Here is a 19,416-nt window from a genome sequence, read left to right as displayed (position 1 = left end):
GAGGCGATACATAAATACCTACGTAATTGAGTACCCAACCAATAACAGGCAGACACGGTATGCATGTAACAGTTATTGCCTAAGTATGTACATAACTTTTATTCTATTACCTATACAAATTATAAAAAAAAATCAATAATATAAAAATCATATAATGTTCGCGTGCCCTATGTCAGCTATTATGTACACGCAGAAGATTGCAATGTTGATTTACCGTCAGATAATCGCATATTTCCTAAAATGTAACAACTTTCGCACTTATACAACTGAATGTTACAAATTCAATATGTGCGTGGCGCTCTTGAGTTGAAACGGCCTTACAAAAGCTTTTATAGATGAAACCTTAAAATAATTTCATGTCATTCACGAAGCCACCGTGATTCGCATTTTTATAGCATTTTTTTGTGTTGAAGTCACTGGACTCATAAATGCACCATTTATAATTAATAATTATTACGGGAGTTTGTTTTAAAACCTCTTGTAAGTTTTATTAATTTATTGTATTTTTACAGGCATCAGCTAAGTTTCTTTACGTGCAAAGAACTATGAATACAGAGTTCATTTCGATCAAATTTTTCGCGACTTGTCCTTGACGTTGCGGTATTTATGTTACCTAAATCATCATCTTCCTCGCGTTGTCCCGGCATTTTGCCACGGCTTATGGGAGCCTGGGGTCCGCTTGGCAACTAATCCCAGTAATTGGCGTGGGCACTAGTTTTTCGAAATCGACTGCCATCTGACCTTCCAACCCAGAGGGTAAACTAGGCCCGTATTGGGATTAGCCCGGTTTCCTCACGATGTTTTCCTTCACCGAAAAGCGACTGGTAAATATCAAATGATATTTCGTACATAAGTTCTGAAAAACTCATTGGTACTAGCCGGAGTTCGAACCCGCGACCTCCGGATTGCAAGTCGCACACTCTTACCGCTAGGCCACCAGCGCTTTATTTATACCTAAATGTGAGACGACAATGACATTTGACCGGAATGACCGGCATAGTTAAATTAAAACGCTCAAAGATTCTCTGTCCAACCCCATTCACAATGTCTACAGATCGGGCTGTTCGATGACAGACCAGGCTCCTGGAACAATGCTCTTCAAGTGTTCCCAATCGACGCGGAGCAAGGCTACGTCATCACCACCATATCCCTGGGGGAGCCGGCGCTGCCAGCCGGCTGGGACAGGGGCCCGGGGCTGAAGGGACCCCACTGCCTGTGGCCGTGGGCTGGGGCTGGTGATGGTAGTGCGTCAATCACGTCTTACAACTGTCTGAAGATACAGCCGTCTTGGATGGAGGATAACCCGTAAGTTACATAACTATACCTACTAGTGGCTCTAAGAGCTGTAGAGCTCATATTGTTCTGCCGGACTAAGGGTAACATTCCATTTCTGACAGCAGCTGCACTACTGGTACTGAACGCGTCGCTGTTACTGTCAATTTCCATAGTAAAATGAACAGTAGTACAGCTGCGGTTAGAAATGGACTGTCACCTTAAGTAGTTTCTATCTGAACTGTTATTAACAAGTTTCGCGCTATAAACTTATAAACACAAAACAATATTTACAGTACATATGGGGCTACTTTTCCGCACTAGTGCGTAAAATAGCACTTTTCGTGCGTATGTCGAAACTTTAAAATGCCATATGTACTCTAAAACGTTGTTGGATACACGTGCGAATAGGTAATTCGCAACTCGTGTCGATTTAAAACACTCCGTTCGGTCGTGTTTTAATTTATTGCCACTCGTTTCGAATTTCCTCTTTTTTAGACGGAGTTCTGAGGTAACATACATACAAAAAATTAAAATACGGACAAATCATGGACAAATAACCTCGTCCGATGGCTGTTAAAAATTGCACTAAACAGCACTAAACGTCATAACCCTTTTTCTACTAACTAAATAGTTGTGATACCCTTATTGATAATCTGCTCCTATTTATTATTACCGTCCGTACGTATAAGTTAATCCCATCGTTGTTCCAGCGAAATCAACAAGCTACGAATTGGTGAGCTAGCGGTAGCTGGCACCCACAACGCAGGCGCTTGGCGTTTCGACACGGAAATCAGCACCGTGTCACGAGACAGCTTCGTGCTGTGCCAGGACCGCTCTATCTGGGCACAGCTCGTCCACGGCATCAGATACTTCGACTTCAGAGTCGCGTACTACGACTTCTATCGCAATGAGGATGATAGGTAATAGCAATGATATCTTTCGCTAGTTAGCAACCATAATATGGACTTCTGACGCTATAGTATGGAAATTGCCCTCGTGGACGAGGACAGCTTCTGACTTTTCATAGAACTTCATATTGCTGTTTTAACGCCGTATATGACCGGATTTTCTAATATAATTAATGTATATGTTGATAGTGACAAAAATACTCCAAAATCGAAAGTCCACATAATCATACTGTAAAACCATGAAATTTTCGGATCTTTGTTTTATTTTGTTAATTTTCTCTGCTTAACACCCATGTTACGGCCAAAGCCACTAAGAAAAGTTATAGGCAGACTAAATTTCCATAAAAATAAATCCAATTTGGTCTAGGTACATGTTAGTTTATTTTTAATTGTTAGTGCTAAAGTTAGCGCTTTTGTATTGTTAGTTATTGTTAGTGTAAGTATATACACTTGCTCAGGGTCTGTACCCTGACACCAATGTACAGCAATGCCTGTGCATTGCTCACAATATTCAGAATTGGTCTTATGGCCGAAACCGATGATTGCCCCTCAGCCAACTTCTGTACCTGAAACATGTATATATATGTACCTACAGTAATTTCCGGTCGAACGAACTATAATGCAGTTAATCGGCCGTGTGTGGTCGGGACGCAGGACCAATGAGCTCGTTTTGTTAAACCACTAACAATAAGTTACCATCGTCAAAACAGTTTACTGACCTATAATAAACCTTAATACAACGTAATAAGGTGTAGCAACTGCTAGTAAAGAGTCACTGATAGTGATAGCACCTGCAACCTACAGACGACGTGATTTTCTTAATTAATGATTTGCCACCATTTAATTACAATAAGGCGATACGTATACTTTTATCTCTGATAACGTCGACTGCAGATATACGTTATCAATACCGCATTCCGTTATAATGTAATTAATAATTCTAACTAGGGGGCAAGTGGTTGATGTTTTTGTATGACGAGACATTTTCTTTACAACCACATCTAATACGTTTTACTCATCTTTGCTCTAAGTATCGAGACAAAATGTATGTTAAAATTGACTTTGAGACAGCTTTTTCTTATCCCAGATAATTATTGTTTGTGGTCGATCGTTTTTAGGCTTCGAGTACCAACCTACTTAGCAATATCAACAATTGGTAAGTACCGTAAAACGGGGTGAGTAGGTTTCGCGGGGAGAGGTGGGTTATGAATGGGGAGAGAAGGTTTGAGACCCCTCTCAAACCTTCTCTCCCCATTCGTGAGAAGGGATTTTAAGGCTACTGCTACAAAAATAATGTATGCCAATTTAAAATGGAGCTATAGTAATACGCATAATAAAAAAAGATTGATCCAACAATCTTCCAAAATCACCTTTGTATGAAAATTTACTATCGTTAGATCTTTGAATGGAATTAAAAATTAAAATTACCCAGTATGTTCACAACTTCAAGGGCGCTTAAAAAAATAAAACATACTTTGTAATTTTATCTTTCTTGGCATTAAATTTTTTTTAATTCCATTCAAAGATCTAACGATAGTAAATGTTACCATACTGAATTGGCCTATCTATCAGCTTAGCACACAAAAAAAATCAAGCATCTACCGCAATAATTCACGTCACCATAAATAAAAATCTCATCGTACTCGGCGATAGGTGAAAAATTAAAAAAAATCATAACTCCGAAAATACGAAAAATCGCGGAACATACATGGGGGTGATTCAGATAGCCCTCTAGGTCCTCTACCTCCCAGCTTCAGTATATCACTACTTCTTGGGACACCCTGTATATTTATTTGCATTAGGTACTCCAACCAAAACCTTACAGTTTGCTCGATATAATAAAATCACGACCATATTATTATGTCTGATTGTCATTTAATTTCAGTTGTATATCGTTACACCTGCATACTCGTACCACAGCAGTATAGTTTTAGTATAGAATATAAATAGGGAGCTATTTAGTGATATTGACATATTTTCAGAGTAATTGAGATTAAAAGGTAAAAGTCCGCGCGATTTCTTGCATTTAAGTATAATATTAGTACGAATATTCTAGCGTTATTTTGCAACAGACAAATAAATATCATCGAAACGACATCAAAGCTTTATCGAGAAAATCTCGCAAAACGATATAGTTTTCCCTGTGTATTACATTACATACACGAAGCAGATAAACATTAAACAGCGTTACGTGGAAACTGCGAGCAATCGGTTTCTTGTGGTTTCCTTGATTACTTGCATAACGCAAGCCTGTCTCAAACATAATGCCATGATATCGACGGAAAATCGGTCGGTCTGGGACGCGATTCGCCATTGTTTCCCGACTGTACGTGACATCGTCTAACTTGTGACATAACCGTTGCATTAAGTATTCTGCTGGTTGCGAGTTGGTCCTGTCCACACGCCGCACGGTGCCGCACCGACTTTGTTACTTTACATAAGTATACTTATATCGCACATTACATATTTCTTTATAAATTTTGAAATGTTTAACAAAATATTTTTCTTTGTTTTTTCAGGTATTGGTTGAACCATAACTTAATACGAGTCCGTCCATTAGTACCATTGCTCAAAGAAATTAGGGCGTTTTTGGATAGCACAAAAGAGGTAAGAAATCGCTTTTACCTTTAAGGTGACAGTCTATTTCCAACGACAGCTGCACTACTGTTCATTTTACTATGGAAATTGACACTGACAGTAACACCGACGCGTTCAGTACATGTTCAGTACCACCACAGAAATTAATTACTACACTATGCACTTCGGAGTGCTTCGTAAACAAAAATAATTCAGTTCATATTTTTGGTGATGAGGACACCATTTACCCGCGGACACTCAGACGGGGCACTATCAAATGTAGGTATGAAAAATTAGACAACCAAACGCAGATATATGGTGTTAAACATGGTGTGAAATGAAAATAAACATAGGTAATACATACTTCATTAGATTAAGACAGAAGTAATTATTAGAACACAAAACGTTTAGGGTAGAGGTACCCTTTAAACTTCAATGGCCCACATTTAGACTTCTGACCTCTGGCGATCCGTCGACCTCAGGTCTATTTGTTTAAAAAGGGGTCGGGGAATTAAATTGTAGGTACCTATAGCACAAACAGACCTTTGGCTTTAATGCTCTTGAAAATTCTTAGATGGAAAGGTCCTGCATGTTTGCGGGTTCTATAAAGAACGGATACAAATGCGATTTGGATTTTCATCATATAAACCTAAACAAATGGATAAAAATATATAATGCACTTTTGGTTAAAATCTTTTACCTACAGTTCGAACTACTCCCGAAATAAACAATGCTTGTATGTACAGTTAGTAAAACTATAAGCTTTGCTGACTCTATCTACTATAGGTAAAAACACTATAATGCTTCTTGGCACATAGTTTCATAGTCCAAACTACCGAGTTATAGGCAAAAGTGTCCGTCAAACAACAATTCTTGATATACTTAATAGCGGACATTCCATGGCAAATGGTTGTTCATTTCAACTCTTATTTAAATAATATATACATATTTGAAATTAATTATTTCCGCAGATCGTTTTCCTCGACGCGCACCACTTCCCGATCGGGTTCTACGAGCCGGACGGCTCGCCCATCCGAGCCGTGCACCAGGGCCTTATCCAGCTGGTGCAGCGCGAGCTGGGGCCGCATGTGGCGTTCGCGCGGGACTTCGGCACCGGCGCCGGCACCAAGGGACCCACTGTCCAGGCTCTTGTGGACGCTGACAAGCGATTACTCTTCAGCTACGTGGATAACGCTATTGTGTCAGGTAAGGGTCTGATTCAACTGTCGCAGCAGGAGCTGGGACTGCATGTGGTATACCAGGGGACCCACTGTTCAGGCTCTTTTGGACGCTGACAAGCGATTACTCTTCAGCTACGTGGATAACGCTATTGTGTCAGGTAAGGGTCTGATTCAACTGTCGCAGCAGGAGCTGGGACTGCATGTGGTATACCAGGGGACCCACTGTTCAGGCTCTTTTGGACGCTGACAAGCGATTACTCTTCAGCTACGTGGATAACGCTATTGTGTCAGGTAAGGGTCTGATTCAGCTGTCAAAGCGCGAGCTGGGACCGCATGTGGTGTACCAGGGGACCCACTATCCAGGCTCTTTTGGACGCTGACAAGCGAGTACTCTTCAGCTACGTGGATAACGCTATTGTGTCAGGTAAGGGTCTGATTCGACTGTCGCAGCACAAGCTAGGACCGCATGTGGTGTACCAGGGGACCCACTGTTCAGGCTCTTTTGGACGCTGACAAGCGAGTACTCTTCAGCTACGTGGATAACGCTATTGTGTCAGGTAAGGGTCTGGTTCAACTGTCGCAGCAGGAGCTGGGACCGCATGTGGTATACCAGGGGACCCACTGTCCAGGCTCTTTTGGACGCTAACAAGCGAGTACTCTTCATCTACGTGGATAACGCTAGTATCAGGTAAGGGTCTGATTCAGCTGTCAAAGCGCGAGCTGGGCCGCTACCACGTGAATAACGCTCAATAACCCTCTTTAGCAGTTTCATTGACACTTTTTGCCTGCCTATTTTATATACTTTCCCCAAAAATAAAAATAAACAGTCAACCGGGACATATTTCATACTAAAAGGGGGGGTAGTGACAGGGGGAGGGATTGGGACGCTAAGTGTGCGTAAAGCACCATACCCAAAGGTATCATCTACATTCATAAAAGGCTGGCTATAATTTATTTGTCTTCCCCATACATTAAAACACAACTTAACCGAATCACCTAAACAATTCCATGCATTGTAACCCGTAAGTATCTTAAATAGATTAGAAGATAGTTAGAGATATTAATCAGAAAGTATAATTACCAACTGCACGTAAAGAGATAAAAACTGTCTAAGTTAATCATGTTCTCTCCAACATAAAAGTGAAAACACGTAAGGAGAGAATCACACGTAGATTTTCTCAGTAATACATAGTTATATGTATAGTCTCCAGGCTGTGCTCCATATTAACACAATACAGATGGTAAATGTCAGATTTTCCATAAACATAACACATATTTTAAAAATAAAATTAATTGAAATAAATGTTGAAAAAGAATTAGCACAATTTGGATACCGCTAGATTTAGATTTAGATTTATTTATTTCACGATAAAAATTACACTATAAATTTGCATTAATGTCAAAATTATGTTTATCTTCTTATCATGATCGTCAAACATTACCTACATACAAAAAAAAATTAAATTAATTCTCTCTCCCAATAAGGATCGTCATATATGTGTCGGAGAATGGCTGAATTGTGCCATCTATCCATATATACAGGCTATATATGAAGAGGCGTTTCATCACGCAATCTTTGACAAATAGAGCAAACTAGGGTGTTATGTGTCCACCTGTACGTACACCATGTGGCGTTCGGCGCAGTTCCGCCAAGGCGTCATAGAGTGCGCTTTCAAAAACAAATGAAATCCAGAACAATTGAAGGCATGCTGCCAATCAATCTTCAGACGAGAACATGATGAGAAAGAACGGTAGAATATGACGTCTGTGGCGGTTCCTGGGTCTAATCCACTGGTTTGCTTTGAATACGCCCACGATTCCGACATCGATGTCGGAATTGTGGGCGTATCATACTATCAGGAGCACATCAGGACTTCAGGACCTTCAATCGTGGATGACGAGCCCTCGTCAATGAAATACGTTATTCAACTCACAGTCTTTACTGGATAAGACTGATTACAAATCACAGCACACGTTACACTTCTTATTCAAAGCAAACCAGTGGATTAGACCCAGGAAGCGCCACAGACGTCATCTTCTACCGTTCTTTCTAATCATGTTCTCGTTTGAAGATTGATTGACACTTCAATTGTTCTGGATTTCATTTGTTTTTGACAGCGCACTCTATGACGCCTTGGCGGAACTGCGCTGAACGCCACTCAGGTGTACACATAACACCCTAGTTTGCTCCATTTGTCAAAGATTGCGTGATGAAACGCCTCTTCAAGGCGATAGATGGCACAATTCAGCCATTCTCCGACATATGTATAAACAAAACTGACGTTAGTGTTATTCCTAGATTTTTAATATGTTTTTATTTATTTAACGTAAATATTATTTTTTTGTAAATACAATAGTTAATGTTCCATTTATAGCAGTGGCAGTGGGGGTCTCATTTAAGTTGTTTTACCAGATAAATACATATCGCTTACTACTTGCTTTTACTCATCTAAATACGAGTATACCTGAAAACATGTCATGTAATGACCATACATAATTAACGTGATTGATGGTCCTTAATCGTCGCGAATAAATCGGTGTATTGAGCTAATGAGGGATTAAGTGTTTACGTACGTGATACGACCGATTAGCGTACAATGATTGATTTGTGACATCCCACGGTCAAAGGTACCTTATGGCGGGTACCTTATGCATATCCCAGTAATCTACAATAAATAAGCTATCGATAACACAACAGATCAACCTCCTAAGTTGTGTAGTTACAGCGATATAATTTTTTTAGGGTTCCGTACCCAAAGGGTAAAAACGGGACCCTATTGCTAAGACTCCGCTGTCCGTCCGTCCGTCTGTCCGTCCGTCCGTCCGTCCGTCCGTCCGTCCGTCTGTCATCAGGCTGTATCTCACGAACCGTGACAGTTGAAATTTTCACAGATGATGTATTTCTGTTGCCGCTATAACAACAAATACTAAAAACAGAATAAAATAAAGATTTAAGTGGGGCTCCCATACAACAAACGTGATTTTTGACCTAAGTTAAGCAACGTCGGGCGGGGTCAGTACTTGGATGGGTGATCGTTTTTTTGCTTGTTTTGCTCTATTTTTTGTTGATGGTGCGGAACCCTCCGTGCGCGAGTCCGACTCGCACTTGGCCGGTTTTTTAAATAATGTTGTAAAATGAGCAACTTTACGATATAGACGTTTTAAGTTTAGCCACCTAAAAAACTATGTTCCTGAAGTAAGTTGCATAGTTGACTACAAATAAGATATACCTTAGACTCCTGAGATTAAAAAAATGTTGCGACTTGCTCTGTACTACAAATAGAAACCTTTGATATCGACTGATTTATGTGTATACTGACCAATCTCTTAAAAATAAAGTTTTGTTTCATTTTCACGATTATTGCAATGAGCACTCAAGTTTTAAATTTATCTATTAGAAAACGATACTGAGAGAAACTTTAAGCAAATTAAAATACCGATTTATAGGTCAAAATGTAATTTCTGACATTTTCATGTAAAATCACAAAATTTAATATTTTTTTACTTTTAATGTGACCCACAATAAATTTTTCTGAGCACACATGAAAGAAATTCTGTCATTTAAATGAAATAAGTCCTAAAACCGCAACTAAATACTATATTTAACCTCTTATGCAACTTTAAACTTACATAACAATAACGGTATTTGCTCCATACATTTAAGAAAAGGTACCTTATGGAAATAAATTTAATAATACATCACTACAAAACATAAATTACATTGAAGTTTATCTTTAATGAATTGAAAATATTAATTTACATTAAACTGCCACCTTAATTAGTTCCTCGTCATAATATAACGTCATAGAGGGCAAGCCTTTGAAACGCGTCAAAGAAATTAAAGATTTAGGAACGTGGTTTGATTCTCAGCTCACATTTAATAAGCACATTACAATAACCTGTAACGAAGCCCGTAGATGCCTTGGATTCGTCATGCGTCAAGCGAAGCTATTTAACAATAAGCATGCTATGACAGTACTCTATAACGCATTCGTTCGAAGTAAACTCGAAACAAACGCAGTTATTTGGAGTCCCCATGAAAAACACTACACGGTTCTAATAGAGAAAGTCCAAAAATCATTCATAAGGTTCCTCTATAAGAAGTTATATGGCTTTTATCCCCTTCTTTATCCCACCCTATTCGTTTTAGGCATGGTAGATTATACATCCTTAGAGTCACGTAGAAATATGTACTCAATAAAATATTTTTTTCAATTAATTCGAGGACAAGTAACAAACCCACCGTTATTACTACAAATAAGCCTGCGGGTCCCCCGTCTCACCGCGAAACAGCTACGGCCCCGTAGCCGTGGCCTCTTTGCAGTACCTCCAGGCCGGACGCGCCTGCTTGCTACGTCCCCTCTCCACCAGGCTTTAACGTTGCTTAACAACATCTTGGACAGCGACAATGAACTAGATATTTTTTTCACGACGGAGTCTAAATTCCTAGCTGCATCAAATCGCTACATTGAATCAATCGTTACCACTAGCTCCATTGCCTAATATAACTTACGTACTACATTAATTATTCGCTTGAAATATTTGACATTGCTTATGTACGACTGACTTAATTTTAATAAATTGCCTATATTGTACCTACTCTTATCTGCTTGACTTCATCCGAAATTGTATTTTATGACCTTTTTTTATGACTTTATATAATTATTTTAATTCCTCGATTTATTTATATTCATGACATTTAATTAATTATTGCAATCCCACGATTTAATTATCCTTTAGCGACATTGAATGAATTACATGTGTTATAGATTGAAATCGAATGTACTAATAATAATCATTTCACTTTATTTATTCGAAAACTGCATGTTGTTAGCTATTAAGAAATGTAATTCCAATTAGCACGTAAGGTTAAACTGTAAGTGTTAATTGTATGCAACAAATAAATAATAATAATAATAGGGGTGGAAGTGTTAAAGGGCATAACGCCACGAGTAACTTCGGAGAAAGCGCAGCACACCTCTCGACACCCCTGAGCCGCTCACGCCGGTGTTGCGCCTGGCCGTCTGTACGATGGCGCATCAGGTGCCCATCTAGCGAGTGGCGAGTCACCGCCTGCCTCGATAACACTGTATAACACAATGTTATGGCAGGTGTCCGGAACTCTTAGCAATAGCCCAGTCTTTTTTCCACCCAAACTTAAAACATAGACCAGTACTCTGTCCATATTCTCTACAATAGCTTCCAATGCCTGCTGAAACCGGTTCATGGGTATCTATTGATGTACCCGTGAATGGGTTCCAGCAGGCGTTCTACATGACATCAAATCTCTCCAAATGGCCTCTACGTGTTGGATCTATATCCCCACGCACGCCTTATAAATGACCGGGCTCGAAAGACCCGAGAGTTTTATAACGGAGATACAAATAATAATAATAATAATGCAGAAGGCGGTGATCTTGGACACGGCGCGGATAGTCCGCCGGTTCCTCTCTCTGCAGCCCTGACCACCGGCAGCTTGGGCCTTGCCCCGCTGCTGGCGGCACCCTAGGTTAGGTTTTTTATAATATGTTTATAAGTATTTTGTATTGTTTTTGTAAGTGTTTTTGTATTTTATTTTTATATCCATATTATAAAATAACCTAACTTAAGACCAAAAATAAATAAAGAGAATAATAATCTTAAAAATACCAATAATTTGTATGTAAAGAAAAGGTACCTTGTGGTTAAGTTACATGATGAGGCATTGATGATGATGGAACAGTTAGGATAAACTAATAATATTTTGGGGTTAAGATGGTATAAATCGTTTATTTCTTATCAATAATATATTTTGGTTGCCATTGTAGACAAGCGGCTTTGAGGTTCGATGACCTCAGATATTACCTATAGGAATGCGTCGGGTATTGGCATTTTTCAGCAAACCAATGGCAGATTTATTGCATATACGACTGAACCAAATGAAGATTATTCTAGTTAAGAAAGACTTGACGAGAGTAACAGGCTACTCGAATTTGTAAAGTCGGTCGATGTACGTTTATAATATTGGCTAGGCCCCCCGACCAGAACTGAAATTATCAAATTAGCTTTTCTGAATGCAAATAGGTACAGTTCTCTACCAAACTTCTTTTCTCGTATTGACTAGTTCTTTTTGGGGATTTTCAATCACTTTTCCATAAGGCACCTTTTCTACTAAACTTTGAAACGACATTTTTTCACCTTTTTACAAAACATTGAATATCTCCGAAACTAGAAACGCCCATAAAGTACCTTTTCCCGTGGGACGTCACATTTATATATGGAAACATACTCGTAACATCAACAACAAAATATTAGATTCTACGTAAACAACTTCTGAGACGTCAATTCCTTTTGAAGTTGTCTCTAAAACGAACAAAAGCAATGTTTGTGAGATTAATTGCTCTATATTATATATATTTCTGTTCTCTTACTCATTATAAAGTTAGATATGTTGATCTTATATTTCTGAGTCGTCAAGTGCTGTGAATGACTTAATGTAAGTAGGTACCTACTTATTTAGAGTCTTCTTTAAAACCATGACGAAAAGGTTACCGGTATCCGGTCAATCCGACAACTACATGTACACGCCAGCACAACGCCAGTATGCGATTGACGTACACATAACATCAATGCATATGTATAAATAGCAAATTATGCACTTACGCCTGGTTCTGGTGGAAGGCAAATATCATTAATTTCTTTCTGTCACGACCTCACGACCCTGAAAGACTTTTTTGCTTTATTCCATTTTAACACAGTCCTAAACAAGTACCTACTACTACAGAGTAGGTGTATTCTTAACCTATTTTTTATACTTTTCTTGATTCAGCTTAAAAAAATTATCTATCTGTTTTCTTATCACTATTTTGATACGATTAATTGGCAGACCTATGACAATTTAACAATATTTATCGTGTAATTTTTCATGAGATAATATAGTTATCTTTATTTATCTGTAATTATTTTTTAACCTTACCTAAACGAAATGAGATGGGTATAATAAGATATTAAGTTGTGACAATTATAAGTTTGAAGTAGTAGTACCTAATACTTATTACAACTATAGAACGCTGAAATAGTTACTACTATATTTTAGTCCCATTTTGCACCTTATTTATTTACGGGTTGGCTGTTTCAGAAAACAATTGGCTATGGCCGATCCTACCTCACCTTTGGGCGAACACGAACAACCCGACCGAGCTATTCACGTACTTAGACCAGGCCATCGGCGCCGTACACCAGAGCAACGCCCGGTCGCCCATGCACTCCGCCATGGCGCAGACCACGCCCACCGTGCTCGACATCCTGTTCCTCCGAGGGTCGCTTAGAGACAACGCCGATGCGGTCAACCGCAACGTGACGCAGCGTCTAGTGACGCGCTGGCGGCAAAACGCTAACATAGTGTCCAGTGACTTTTTCCTAGCCAACGATGTTGTCGATGTTTCGATAGCAATAAGCCTCGAGCGGGCTAAGCAGAGCAGTCAGTTATGACGTCGCTCGCGACCAGCCTCCCGCCGCGGCGGTATCCATGTGAACGCTCTGAAATCACTTGTGGGAGTCGCGCACCGCTCGCCGTGGCTCCCGCAAGCAAGGATCCGCACCAAACCGCCTCACCTAAACTGGCCAATTTAAAACGTCGCCAGCTGGTCAGAGATATCCGCCGCGCTAAGATCACTGCCCGACTTCTTAATATAACGTCCACCGGACAATAGTGAGATAATTTTAGTATTGTATAGTTAGGGCCTGAACTAGTCCTTAGGTATTGACACGCTACTTATAAAGTAACGTAAAGTTGTATATAATATACATACATATATAGGTATAATATATTTTGTGCCAAATGAACTGACGTGGATTTATTTTATTACCTACCTACGTAACGTTTGACGCGGCATGTTGACGGTTTTATAACAATATTTACGATAGCCTGCTATAGAATAAACGTGGAATACATCTGGGCGAAAATAAAATAACTGTTACTTGTCACTTTTTACTTAAATAAGATACAATAGTATCAGCAAACAATAAATATTAAAAATTAATATTGTACTTGTACAACAAAAACGAGGTAGATAAATCGTGCTTAAGCACAAACAGTCTCTTTTTCGGCATCAAGTGTGCGAAGCCAGAAGGGATAGGAGCTCACTGTGGCTCATGCGCGTAAGAGTGCGCGCGTCGAGCCCCATGGCGGCTGCGGCGCCGCGCACATCCAGCCCGAAGCTCTGAAGCAGCGCCGACAGCGCCACCTCCTCGCCCGTGCGCGGGTCGCGCAGCCGCGGACACGAACCGTTGCACTGCGGCCACGAGCACCGCTCGATCAGTCGTCGTGGCGCGCAGCCGCCTTTGCGCCTCGCCACTCCGCCACCACCCCACAGTCGACGCTCCCAACATCCCAGTGCACGCGGCAATGTTATTCCAGACACGTTTATGGCCAGCCACTCCGGGCGCGCTAACGCTCCGTGAGCGAGACAAGCCGGAGCAAAAGTAGCGCGAACCCGCTTCAAACTGTCCCGAATAGCTGAACCGGTATCGTGCACGGCGTCCCACTGGGCCCGAGTTCGCGGGGCGCGCACGCCCTCCGCCGCCAGCTGCGCAGAGTCGAAAAGATATTGGAACACGAACAGCGGCGTGCGAATGTGAGGGTACAGCAGGTAGCCAAAGTAGCAGAGCCACGGTTTCTGCGGGTGTTCTCGTACGCAGGAGCTCGGAGGTGAGCCGCGCCATAATGAGTGGCCAAGACGGGCGACAGTATCCGCTGAAGAGGCGCGTCGAGTTCTAGCCGGCCGGTCCAGGAACCATCCGGAGTCCGCGACCGCGGCGACTCTAATACCGTAGGGTCGGAGCATTCTCCTGGCAGCGTCAGCGTGGAACAGGACACCCGCGCCGCCCGCACTAGAGCCGACGAGGAGGAGTCGTCCCGAGAGGCCGACGTGGAGAAGCTGAGCGAGAACTGCGCGGACGATGAGTCGGCCGGCAAAGGCAAAGCTACCATTGCGTGCCGTTCGTGTTCCGGCCCACATGTCACTGGAGCAGTAGGGTAGGAGCACGTGGTTGGAGGCGTGCCACAGCGGGTTCGCGGCAGGGTCGGAGGACAGCAGGGCCGGGGCACGGCGTGCGCGCGGCCAGCGCGTCGAGGACATGAGGCCGGGGCGCCGGCGCCAGCGCGCGCCGCACGACGCCGCGTCCCAGCAGTAGCCGCCACCCTCGAGATACACGACCCAGTGTTCGCTGTTGCTGCCGCGCCGGATATAATACCTGGAATCATTAACCTTGAATAAGTCGTTGGAAAAATTGGTACCTACTAAACTGCATTCTAAGACTCTAACGACTTCGATATAGGTACTACATGGTAAAGTAAAAGTAAGTAATAAGACGTAACTGTTTGTCTCTTTCCAGCTAACACAAATTGTCAGATAGAAACACATTATTAATAATAACTGTATCTGTACTGGTACTGTATCTGTATCTGTACCTGTGTCTGTACTGGAAGAATGAGAACGCGTGAACTGTAAGCTAAAGGAAGCAAAGGAACCTCCAGATTTTATAACCAGTAGGCCACAACGTGGCAGACGCTCCAACGCGCATGGTTCCAATAGCCCTGAATAATGATAAATAACGGCTTAAAGCAAGACTCGCGGTAGAACGGTCCGGGACCGGGCCGAGACTTCCGACTTTCTATAGATGCTTTCTATAGAAAACTGAAGTGTCGGAGTGTTCTAGCGTGAGGCATTCTTTAATGTCCCACGAGACCTACCCGGCCGGGGAAGCATCGTTGCAGACGAGCGACGAATTGGAGAGCCACGTCAGCCGCAGACTGTCCGACGGGGCGGTGGCCACAATACACGTGGTTAGAGCCTCCTGTAAAGTTACATTCCTTGATTAAAGCACAGATTTGATAGATATACCTAGGTACAACAAAAGTAGGATAGCTTAAAGGATGACTCACGCCGGACAGGGCCGGGACCGGGCCGGAGCTTCCGGCGTTTCGTTTTCTATGGAAAGCATCACGTGATCACTGATCAGCTGTCACAGAAAATGACGTGTCGGACGCATCGGCCCGGGCCCGGCCCGGTCTAGCGTGAGTCATCCTTAAAGATACCGTACGAATTCAGACTACACCACCGTAACTTCTGCAGTATCTACATCTAATTAATTTAAATAAATCACCTATCTGGTATTAAAAAATCTAACTGCCGTATTCGAATTTCAAGAATTATTCTATTCTATTCTATTCTATTCTATTCTAAGATATTCACAAGAGACGACACGTACTAGATCCATTCTAGATACGTTATAGTTTAGATTACAACTAGTTCTCTTTTGCAGCGCAATTCGGGCAACCAATGTCACTTTTACGATAGATCGTGTTAGATATCTATTAGATGTGAATTAGATCTCTAAGTAATATCTTGTGGAAATCGTTCAAGAGTATCTCCAGAATCGCGGAAATGTCAAATTTGACAGGTTAGATCTTAAACATATCGTTATCGTATCTTGGCGATGTCTAAAAGATATCTAATAGATGTCTATTACAAAATCCGAATCGGGCCCTTGGTCTCTTTGACAACATACCGCAAAGACTAAAATTTTAAAGACAGTCTAGTCACAATTACCTTAAGTTAAATAGGAATAGTTACATGTATTAAATTCATAATTATGTTAATTCAATTTCAAAATATATTAGATATCTACGCTAATCAGACATTAATTTGAATTAGCACGTAAGAAAAATTTATTCTCCATTCTGCAAACATTAATTAATATCATTAGGTACCGTAAAATGGGGTGAGTAGGGTCAAAACTGGAATTCAAACCTCGATAACATTTTATTTTCACATATGAAAACTGAATGGTGTATATAATAAGTGTTCCGGACGTTTGTATTTTAGTTTTTATTTTATTTTGGGTAGTTCCATTTCATAACTTTGACGATAAAGAGGAAAACCCACCTCACCCCGTAGTGCCTCGTATTTGGGGTGAGAGGGGTTTTCATACAAAGGTGATTTTGAAAAATTGTTGGATCGATTGTTTTTTATTATGCGTATTACTATAGCTCCATTTTAAATTGGAATACATTATTTTTGTAGCAGTAGCCTTAAAATCCCTTGTCACCCCCCTCTCAAACCTTCTCTCCCCATTCATAACCCACCTGTCCCCGCGAAACCTACTCACCCCGTTTTACGGTAGAGCATTATTAATAGCGGATTAGACTATGCGTCATTCTTATAGCTTTAAAAGAGAGATATGTTCTTTACGTGTAATACAGTGCAGTAGATAATTATTATACTCGTACCTACACTTTAAGAGGAGAAATTAAAGTTTTTGTATTTAATGTTTACACGTTAAATTAGTAAAGTTTTCTTAATAGAAAAAAAACAGGAAAACGTGTTTAATTTTCATTTGTTTTCAGTTGTATAATCCTTACCCGCCTGCATACTATAACTGTAAAATTTTAGTATAAAATGGCTATCTAATGTTATAAACGAAAGATCTGACGACTGGTCTGGCCTAGCGGGTAAGTGACCCTGCCTGTGAAGCCGCGGTCCTGGGTTCGAATGCCAGTAAGGGCATTTATTGTGTGATGAGCACAGATAGGTATTTGTTCCTGAGTCTTGGGTGTTTTCTATGTATTTATGTATTTGTACATTCGTGTTTTTATGTATTTGTATATTATATATATCGTTGTCTGAGTACCCACAACACAAGCCTTCGAGCTTACTGTGGGACTTAGTCAATCTGTGTAAAAAAAGAATGTCCTATAATATTTATTTATTTTTATTGTATTTATTAAGAGTCAGAGCTGCTAAAGTTTGAATTCATTTCTGTCTGTTTTAAAAGAATTCAACTATACTGTCTGTCTATATGACTGGAGAAAAAAACATAATTATGTAGTTTTAATTCGTGAGTTATAACCATAATCATTTTATTCGTAAAGCTAATTTACATGTCAGTCTTAATTTTAAAGTTAAATTCTAAAAACATGACTGAGTTTGAATTTTTATACTGTTAATTAATTTCGAGGGTACCTACTGAAAGGATTTAGGTAAAATAATCGTTATTTATGGAATGGGGAGTTAAAAACCAGGATGGAAATTGTATAACAAATCCATTAATAACCAAATTTCAATTGTTTATCTTAAAAAAATGAAAAAAAAAGTCGTACTTGGAAAGTTAAATGCTCTAGTGCAGAAACGTATCACTTTCTGCGCGCCTTTTAGAATAACAATGACCCTCTTTCAGAGCATGAGAAATAAAAAGTTTAAAAATGGAATATTAAGGAAGTATTCAATCAAAGTGGTAAGCATTAATTGGTATGTGGTTCTTTTTATAACAATGCAGTCTATTTTGAGGGACCTTCGTCGCTTCGCCTTGTCCTTTAACGGTGAAATTCGAAAGATACTCTGTTTGTTAACTATTCACGCTTAAACCATGGAACGAATTGAAATGTATTGTAATGACTGTTAAGATTTTATTAAGAAGAGTTTATTAAGTTTCGAGGTTAATTTACAGAGACGAAGACGCGGCAAACTACAGTCTAGTAATTAAAATAATTACATTTACTGATATTTATCAAAAATACCTACCAATTACAGGTATTTTGAAATCAGAGTAGATAATTGAAATAATTTCAGCTACATTTCCACTTCATTAGGACTTGTTGAGCCAAGCTCTAACGTCACAATATAAACAAACACTGTTATCAAAATTATAAATAAATGCGTACACAGAGTATCCATGTGATCCAGAGGAAGCGAGGCAGGCAGGCGCGGCCGCGTCCGCCGCAGCGCGCACTCATCACTGGCAGCGCCCGCGCCGAGGCTGGGCACAGTGGGCAGGGTGGGCAGCGTGGGCAGGCAAGCGCGGAGCACACCCCATACTGACGCGCGCGCTCCACGGCAAGCCGCTGCGCACTACTCTACAGGCTAGCCCGCGCACAGTAGCTCTCCCGCTGTTTACAAAATAAAGCCTCTATTTAGAGCGAAGGGCCGAACTTCTCGCTGCGCGGCGTCGGACCGAATAAAGCTAAGGCAAGCGGCGGCTCGTTTGTGCACAGTGCGCAGGGGCAGCGAGACCGGCTCCGCGGCGAGATCAAACGCGGCGCAGATCAAAGGCGCCGCCGCGCGATCGGCATCCGTCATTATTATTATGCAAGCATTACGAGGCGCGCGTGACTCAAGCGAGAGGGCCACGCGAGCGCGGGCGCCGCGCCGGCTGCCACCCCTCCCCTCCACTTCTCCCACCTGTCAACGGCACCCCGACATAATAAAATATGACGTCCTTTATCCCTCACCGACCACTTTGACGGTCACCAACCCCGAAATGAAACTGCTTGATCCCGAAAATGTTAACTCCAGCAAAACATCCCGCAATGACTGATAATGAATGGCTCGTTGAGCCCTGGAGCGGCCGCCTCTGATTAGCCACGCATTACACACATGTTCTTTTTGAACATTTTTGGCACGTCATTAAATTTTATAACTTTGTTTGGCGAGCAC

The 19,416-nt window shown here is 41.0% G+C and overlaps 2 protein-coding genes across 3 annotated transcripts in view; one reads left to right on the top strand and one right to left on the bottom strand.

The window, feature by feature from the left end:
* The window catches only part of LOC134651363 (PI-PLC X domain-containing protein 3), a 30,169-nt gene extending 16,438 nt beyond the window's left edge, over positions 1–13,731 (top strand). For both annotated transcript variants that reach the window (XM_063506443.1, XM_063506442.1), the window contains 5 exons: positions 1,055–1,305; positions 1,986–2,195; positions 4,703–4,790; positions 5,732–5,966; positions 13,059–13,731. In XM_063506443.1, coding sequence (XP_063362513.1) covers positions 1,055–1,305; positions 1,986–2,195; positions 4,703–4,790; positions 5,732–5,966; positions 13,059–13,411 — 1,137 coding nt within the window. In that variant the 3' untranslated portion in view covers positions 13,412–13,731. The remainder of the gene's footprint in view (positions 1–1,054; positions 1,306–1,985; positions 2,196–4,702; positions 4,791–5,731; positions 5,967–13,058) is intronic.
* A 165-nt stretch (positions 13,732–13,896) lies between these two features.
* On the bottom strand, positions 13,897–19,416 carry LOC134651830 (palmitoleoyl-protein carboxylesterase NOTUM). Its single transcript, XM_063506945.1, has 3 exons — positions 18,645–19,416; positions 15,675–15,778; positions 13,897–15,175 (listed from the first exon to the last, which is right to left on the bottom strand). The coding sequence occupies exons 1-3, from the start codon at positions 18,714–18,716 to the stop codon at positions 14,032–14,034; spliced, it is 1,320 nt and encodes a 439-aa protein (XP_063363015.1). The 5' UTR covers positions 18,717–19,416; the 3' UTR covers positions 13,897–14,031.

Source organism: Cydia amplana, chromosome 10, assembly GCF_948474715.1.
Source record: "Cydia amplana chromosome 10, ilCydAmpl1.1, whole genome shotgun sequence".
Classification (NCBI taxonomy): Eukaryota; Metazoa; Arthropoda; class Insecta; order Lepidoptera; family Tortricidae; genus Cydia; species Cydia amplana.
This window is presented reverse-complemented; position numbering and strand designations above follow the sequence as displayed.